The 7,965-nt window shown below is 46.6% G+C and overlaps 2 protein-coding genes across 2 annotated transcripts in view; one reads left to right on the plus strand and one right to left on the minus strand.

Annotated features, from left to right (window-relative positions):
* Window positions 1–1,999, plus strand: part of LOC105919401 — a 47,135-nt gene extending 45,136 nt beyond the window's left edge. The window contains exons 14-15 of the mRNA XM_036135688.1: window positions 730–1,514; window positions 1,618–1,999. Of these exons, the coding sequence (XP_035991581.1) occupies window positions 730–1,514; window positions 1,618–1,791 (959 nt within the window). The 3' untranslated portion in view covers window positions 1,792–1,999. The remainder of the gene's footprint in view (window positions 1–729; window positions 1,515–1,617) is intronic.
* Window positions 2,000–3,008: 1,009 nt separating this feature from the next.
* LOC105919413 (C-C motif chemokine 3) lies at window positions 3,009–4,574 on the minus strand. Its single transcript, XM_012854721.3, has 3 exons — window positions 4,138–4,574; window positions 3,930–4,056; window positions 3,009–3,382 (listed from the first exon to the last, which is right to left on the minus strand). The coding sequence occupies exons 1-3, from the start codon at window positions 4,199–4,201 to the stop codon at window positions 3,283–3,285; spliced, it is 291 nt and encodes a 96-aa protein (XP_012710175.2). The 5' UTR covers window positions 4,202–4,574; the 3' UTR covers window positions 3,009–3,282.
* Window positions 4,575–7,965: the final 3,391 nt, after the last annotated feature.

Here is a 7,965-nt window from a genome sequence, read left to right on the forward strand (position 1 = left end):
ATGGATCCTAGAGATGATGCAACATTTGAGCAGGTTTGCTTAATATCCAGGTGAGACTGATCACTCCAGGTAGCCAGGTGTGTATGACAAGCCCAGACCCAATCAGAACACACCCATCACACGTGGGCTCAGAACGCCTAGGGTATAAATATTGTTATAAATATTCAACGTATCTATGAAATATGAAGACTGTCCCACAAGTCAAAAACGGTTGGAGACCAGAAATGGTTTCTTCTTTAACTGAAATGTTTTATTCCCAAACAAGCCATAAAAAGCCATTTAATTTCTTTTCTCTGTGAGATGATGAAAGGTAAAGAGGTTCTGATCCCAGCGTGGAAATAACGGGACCGATCAGAACCAATTATGGACACGTGGATTTGATGTGGTTCGTTAAAACTGTTCATCACCATCCATTAAACCTGTAGCAGTGTTTGCTGCTATACTAATAATAGTTATAATAATGATGAATAGTATAAGGTTGAGAAGCAAACAGAATATTTTAGGGTAAAATTGATGCATGAAAACAAAGAAAAAAATGTTAAAACTGATGGAGCCTCGTTTTTATTCGTAGTTTGGTTTCCAGCTGGGTTCTGGGTTCCTATATGGTTTTATGGGTTTTAGCTGTCAGACACTGCTTTGGGCCCAGCTGAGCGGCTAAATACCGACTTTCTCCTGTTTGTGCATCAGAATGTGAACTCTGATCTGACTCGCCTCATTTTCTCTCTGCAGACCCGTCGCAGACATTTCCCTATGTGGCCGAGGAGTTTCCTGCACACCAGCACCTCACGACCCAGGAGGAGATCTCCGGCCTGGACCGGGAGGAACCAGAACCTCCACGGGTTAAGGAGGAAGGCGAAGAGCTGCGCATCAGTCACGAGGAAGAGCAGCTGGGGCTGAAGCAGGAGGCCGACCCGCCCATGGGGGCTCCGGCTTACGAGGGCGGCTCCCACAGCGAACCAGAACCAGGCAGCTTCCTGTTTGACAGCGTCTCTGCGTCCGAGAGCCGGGATCCGGGAGGAAGCTGGTCCAGACCCTCAGAATGTGCTGGAAACCCGGAGCTGAGCAGGAGCAGGAACAGTGAGAACCAGAGCAAAGCCGACCGGGCCGACTGGACTCTGAAATGCGACGTCTGCGGCAAAGCCTTCAACAAGGCGTCTGAGCTGAGAGCGCATTACCGCATCCACACGGGCGAGAAGCCCTTCTCCTGTCCCACCTGTCAGAAGGCCTTCACCTTCAAGTCCAACCTGCGCGTCCACATGAGGACGCACACCAACGAGGCGCCCTTTTCCTGCCAGACCTGCGACAAGGTGTTCAAGCACAGGAGCAGCCTGATGGTGCACTGCAGGAGCCACACGGGGGAGAGGCCGTACGTCTGCGCCACCTGCGGGAAACGCTTCACCGACAAGTCCTCGCTCAAGCAGCACTCCGTCACGCACACGGGCGACAGGATGTACTCCTGCGCCCTGTGTGGGCGGGGCTTCAACAGGAGCAGCTACCTGCTGCAGCACATGAAGGTCCACACGCCAGAAAGCTTCTCTAACGTCACTTAGAGCCGGGCGGCGTCCAGAATTATCAATATTCATCATTAATTATAAATATTCAGTCCTCTCTCCGCAGGAACGTCCCGTAATACGCAGACGCTCCCGTCCTGGAATGATCAGAGTGAATAAAATACGCAGTTCTCCTGATATTCATCTGAGGAGCTCCTCTTTCTCCAGGAATCATGACGTCATCAACAGCTCAGCAGAAACCGAACCTGAGCCGGGAGGAACCAGAACTCTGGACCTCTGAAGGAGAGAGACGCCATCAAAGATCTTCTCTTCGCCGGACGCTCCTGCCTGCTGAGAACTTCTGTCCTGTTGGTGAACGGCGGCCCGATATCTGGCTGACTGGGATTTGGTCAGAAGAGAAACGATAATAAAGGATTTTTATAAGACTTTGGTTTTCTGAAACGCTGAGAGTGTGAACATCTGCTGCAATAAAACATCTGTGATCTTTAGCGCCCAGTTTAGCGTGGGACTGTTTGATGAGCGGCTTTAATCTGATGTTTCTGGCTGATCTGTTTAAATTAGGATTTATGTGCAGAAAGTGGCAAAGCAACGTGTCTGCAGACAGGAAGTGACCCGCTGCTGGTTCTGCCCTGAGCTGCTGGTTCTGCCCTGAGCTGCTGGTTCTGCCCTGAGACCCGGTCCAAACACCCGGCGCTTCTGGTGCTGCTTCCACTGGATCACATGGATCCTGGTTGGTTCTGCGTCAGATTCATCCACTGAGCTCGCTGCAGGTTAACCTGAACGACTTCTTCAAGCTTCGCTGAGGCGTTCACACTTTAAAGCTTCAGTGTTTTCAGGTAACCCGACCAGAACCAGAACCTCTGCCACAGGGACAGAACCTCTGACGGCGTTCAAAGCTCCCAGAGGAATGAAGAAGACTGGAAAGGTTTAAAATAAAGATGGAGCTCCACTATGTTCCTGAAACCCGGGTCATGGTTCTGCTCACTGGTTCTGGACCCGCCTTCTACCATGGTGGTCACTAACAGAACTTTTTGGGTTTATCAGCTTTACAATGGATAAAATAATTATAGCTGCACCTTCATCTGTGGAGCAAGAAATGCAGAGACGGACCCTGATGGCCCGGGTTCTGGACTGATCTGGGCTGGACCAGGCTCAGAATTATTCATACCTCTGGTGGATTTAAAGATGAAATAATTTTTATTAAATTAAAAGTTTGTAGTGAAATGAGACAAGAGTCTAAAATCAAACGGGATCTAATTTCAGTAAATATTTTTGTATTTTTTTCCTTTTTTAATAGTTTTTGAAATAGTTTTATAAACTTTATGAATAACTTTATTAATAATTGTGATAATTTCACATCCTGAAGCTTTAAAGGCCTGAAAACGTGTTTCTCCTGATGAGAAACGGAAGAAAAGTTCCTGATCCAGACCTCAGCTCTTCAAGCATTTTCATCTCCAGACGTAGAAAAGAACCACAGAAGAGTCTCAGAGGACAGCAGATAGAAAAGTAAATGTTTTATTGTGAAATGAGTAACTTTGCTGAGTAAAGTGCATGAAAACATGAAGATGAGCAGAACTTCTGCTCTCAGAGTTTTACAGCAGCAGCTTTTCTAGCCGACAAACAAACCAGGAGGAAGAGTTTCTGTAAAATCCTAAAGGATCCGGTGAAGTTGTGGATCGGTCCCTCAGCGACTCGTCCAGCGGCTCTTAGAAAACATCCTTTACATCAAAGTGATTCTGGCTGCACAAACGGACTCGGTTCTGATCCGGATTCAGTGCAGGCGTCTCTCTCTGCCAAACTCTCTCTGTAGTTTCTGGGTCCAGCTCCCGCTGGGATCCAGGCAGAACCGCTTCCCTTTCTGAGTGCTGACTCTGCAGGAGAACAACATGCAGACGGTTCAGAACAGCGGACCAGCGCACAGAACCCAAAGCTTCTGGGTCTGAACACAACAAGACAGAACCAGCAGCAGCTGGACTGAGATGAAGCTGCAGGTGTGAGTCCAGCAGCAACCAGAGACAAAGTCCAGCTTCTGGAGCGGCGGCCCGCTTTCAGCACCAGACTGCAAAAAGACAACTAAAAATAAGTCAAATTTTCTTGAAATGAATGTATTTGCCCTTGATTTGAGCAGGTAAATAAGATTATTTGCCAATGGAATGAGTATTTTTACTCCCTAAAATAAGATAATTAGAAATACTGCACTTGAAATAAGGTGATGGAGATGAGTTGTTCCTATTTTAAGTGCAAAAATCTTATTCCATTGGCAAATAGTCCTATTTATCTGCTCAGATCAAGGAAAAATACTTTCATTTCAAGAAAAAAAATTCTTATTTTTAGGTCTATTTTTGCAGTGCAGACACCAATACTGGACCAGATCAGGGAACCCGGTTCTAACAGGTTCTGCAGTCAGGGTGAACTCACATGACGGAGCGGAGTTTGCAGTGGCTGGGAGACATCTGCAGGTCCTTCACCTTCCCTACAGGAACCGTCACGTTGCTGTGCTGAGAACAGCAGGAACCCAGGGACATCAGCTGCTGACTGACTGGACCTGAGGAGACGAGCAGAACTTGAGAGACCGACCCGGCTCAGAGCCACACGGCCCACAGGCGGCACCAGCAGAGGTCCTCACCTGCAGAGCAGGGAGACAGCAGGCAGAGGAAGGTCAGGAGGCAGAGAGTCAGCAGGATCTTCATGGTTCCTGATGGAGGTTCTGGAAGTGTGTGCAGGACCGGTCCGACCCGCTGCCTTTATATCCAGCTGACATGTGGGCTGCCAGCGGTTCCTGAACAGTGGTGTTCTCAGAAAGCAGCAGGTTCCTTCCTCCTCTGCTCCTGCTTCTTCTTTCTCTCTCACTCAGGGAGTTTTCTGCTCTCCAGAGAAAAGACCAGCTTTCTGCTAACAGCCTTCCTCAGAACCAGCAGAACCAGCAGAACCTCCGTCCTGCTCACAGCTTTTTCTTCAGGCTCCCATTAGTCCCTAGCTCAGCCAGCACTGTTCTCCCAGCGCTCCTTTCTGGTTCTAAAAACACCAGTCAGTAGAAAACTAGCAGCTCATCACGTTCAGCCACTAAGAATAACGCTGAAAAACAACAGAACAGGTAAATCCTTTGACTACGCCCACGTTAGGATTATTTCCTCACTAACTAGTGACTTATTCAGGTTGTTTTAAAAGAAACATGATTAGATGTCAGTCTAATATCATGCTGCAAACTATTCCAGCAGCTGGGTGTGTAGAAGCAGTTTTCAGGGCATCAGTTCCTGGTGGAGGCAGAGTTAATGTCAGATTAGAGGCTCGTCAGAGTTAATGTCAGATTAGAGGCTCGTCTCGTCTTCCAGTCGTGTCTGCAGCAGCGAGGCTGTAGTTTAGGAACAGGCCCATGCAGAAAAACAGCCAGCCTCAGTTTGACCTTCATCCATCACCGTAAAAGGGACTAAAAGTTGGTCCAGGTCTTTTCTTGCAGCACTCAACCACAAAACAGGACAATAATCCAGAACACACAAAACAACAAACAAGTTTTCTTTTTCCTGTTGACATAAAATGAGCAATTTCTGATCAATGAAATATTTCTAATCATTTTAGTCGCCACGTTATTAAAGGCTGCTGTCCATGACAGGCTTTCATCCAAATTCACCCCAAAAGCATTTAAATAAGTTGGTTGATTTGAAATTACTTATTTCACATTTGAGCTCAGAGATTCCTTCATCTTATTGATAGTTATAGTATTTCTGATTCTGAGTTATACATCCAGATTTCTCATCCGCCACGTTACATTTTGTTATTATTTCTTCTACAATGGGTTCAAAGTATAAAATGCTACATAAATGTTTTTTTCTTCAATAACAAACCAAGACATGTAACTTTCTCTTGAAGTGGATCATCAGTAACCGAGTCAGTGAGGAAACAGGACAGACTCCTAAAGATTGTTGAATGTTATTATTGTGCTAACAGGAAGTTCTGGTTCTGTGAAATTCAGCTGATTTTAGCCTTAAAGGTTTCCAGAAAAAGCTTTTTTTGCTCCCCGGTTCCAGGGATTAGACGGCACCGTTTAATACGGAACAGAGAAATCAGTGAAACCACGTCTTCCTCCTTCAGGCTGAGCTCACATCCCACATGAACTTCTTCTTTCGCTCCCAGCTCACATATTTAATTTAAAACTGCTGTTCCTCATCAGTCATACCAGGAAGACGGGTTCTATTAGAACCTTTCTGGTTCTGGTCATGTGATCAGCTCAGGTAAGGCGAGGCAGATTTATTTGTTTCAGTAGTGCTTTACATGATTAAAATTTAGGAAAATAAAACAGAATAAAAGCAAATAGAAACAAAATAAAACATGGAAAATAGAAACTGAAAGCAAACATTAAAAACAGTTGGACTAAAACTTAAACTAATGATGTTTCAGTAAAACAGTTTTAACAGTCAAACTAAACAAACGTGTTTTTAATCTTGGTTTAAAGGAACTCAGGCTTTCAGCACTTTTACAGTTTTCTGGGAGTTTGTTCCAGATCAGTGGAGCATAGGAACTAAATGCTGCTTCTCCATGTCTGGTTCTGGTTCTGGTTCTGCAGAGCAGGCTGGAGCCAGAAGACCTGAGTGGTCTGGAGGGCGGTAGTCTCCATCGTCTGGTGATCTAACAGAGGATGTTCTGAAATCATTGGGTTCTGGTGTCAGCAGCCTGGTTCTGGTGTTGGTTCTCCGCCATGGAAGTGGACTTCCTCACGGTTCTGCCCAATAACTCAAGCATAGATACTGAGTGAGATCCACACGTCCTCCAGGAGAACTTCTCCCAACATTTCCAGATGTGGAAGGAAAAGTTTTTTTATGATTAATTTACAGAAACTTAATTTACAATCTGAAAAGTGTGGCATGCATTTGTAATCAGCCTCCAGGAGGAAACCAGAGGTTCTGGTTCTGGTTCTGGCCTCAGTCATTTATGAGAGAACATTAGAGCTTGGAGAGAGGATGGACCAGCTGCAGATGTGGAAGTCAATCATGGCTGACAGGCTGGGCAAGGAGGGCATAGCTCTGGAGGAGCTGCAGAGATCCGTTGCTCAGGTGGGACAATCTGTCCACAGGGCAGCTGCTGCAGCATCCATCCTCTGAAACACGGCGGTGGCAGCATCATGCTGTGGGACGCTTCAGTTCAGCAGGACCACCCTGGAGGAGAACCTGTTAGAGGCTGCAGGAGACCTGAGGCTGGAGGTTCTCCTCCCAGCAGGAGAACCAGCCTGAACCTGCAGCCAGAGGGACTATGGGATGTTTTAGATCAGAGCAGAACCATGGGTTCAAATGGCCTAGTCAAAGTCCAGACACAAAACCAGCTGAGACTTTGGGGAAAGAGCTGAACTAAAACCTTTGTGAGGCACTTTTTGACTTTTAGAGCAGTTAGATGTCTTCTAGAGAACCTCTGTGTCACGTTTGGGCCGCAGATGTGACTGTGGTGAAGGTTCTGCCCCGTTCCTTCGTCACAGACTCACGTTTCATTAACTTTACACCCTGAATATTTCAAAGTATCAGCAGCTGGATCACCGAGGAGGACTCGGGGTCTGGAGGTGAGAACCAGCCTCTTCATCCCAGGAGGTTTAATGGTTGGACTCTGAGCAGAACAAAGTCATTCAACACGGATTTCCTGGTATTTTCAGGATTTCACCACTGATACCGGAAACATCCCAGGTAACCCAGGTCCTGTTCTGCATTAACCCTGACCTGATGGGAGGTTCTGATACCGTGTCTGATGATGATTTTATTTTATCTTTAAAAAGTCACAAGGTCTCAGCATCGTTCCCTCACAGTAGTTTTTATCTCTCGTCTGGTCCTGATGTGGAGGAACAGCTCGTCCTCTCTGGACCAGAACGCCTGATCTCACACCGATCATCAGGTTTCTCACGTCTTCATCAGTGAGAACAAACCATGGAGGTCTAACCTGAGCGCTTCTCCAGGAAAATCCTGCTCAGCTTCATCTGCAGACCCTCCACAGGCCCTGATGTCCTCCCGCAGCTAGACACTAGATGGCGCCAGATGCACGTCAACCCGGTTCTGTTAGTGGCTCGCCACCAGTCAGGCTCTTGTTTCTATCCTATTCAATAAATTAATTAATTTATTTATCTCTAATTCATGATACACATATCATCTCCAGGTTCTTTCCAAAGTCAGCTTCCATCAGATCCTCCAGGTTGGTGAGAAAGTTTCCTCTCTAAGGAAACCCAGCAGGTTGCATCAAGTCTCTCCAAGCAGCATTCACTCCTCCTGAAAGAGCGTAGAGCCACAGTGGACAGTCGTCTGCATTGTTGATGGCTTTGCAGCAATCCCTCATACTGAGCATGCATGAAGCGACAGTGGAGAGGAAAACTCTCCTTTAACAGGGAGGAGAACCTCCAGCAGAACCAGAACCAGGCTCAGTGTGAACGCCTGCTTGCATGACCGAGCTTTAAGACTTGAATGAGGTGCTGTAGCTCTCTGAG

This window comes from Fundulus heteroclitus, chromosome 4, assembly GCF_011125445.2.
Source record: "Fundulus heteroclitus isolate FHET01 chromosome 4, MU-UCD_Fhet_4.1, whole genome shotgun sequence".
NCBI lineage: Eukaryota > Metazoa > Chordata > Actinopteri > Cyprinodontiformes > Fundulidae > Fundulus > Fundulus heteroclitus.

Coding starts and splice junctions, on each gene's coding strand:
- LOC105919413 (XM_012854721.3), bottom strand. CDS start 4,201: ATGAAGATCCTGCTGACTCTCTGCCTCCTGACCTTCCTCTGCCTGCTG. Junction 4,057..4,137: donor GCTGTCTCCCTGCTCTGCAG/GTGAGGACCTCT, acceptor TCGTCTCCTCAG/GTCCAGTCAGTCAGCAGCTG. Junction 3,383..3,929: donor TGCAAACTCCGCTCCGTCAT/GTGAGTTCACCC, acceptor GTTCTCCTGCAG/AGTCAGCACTCAGAAAGGGA.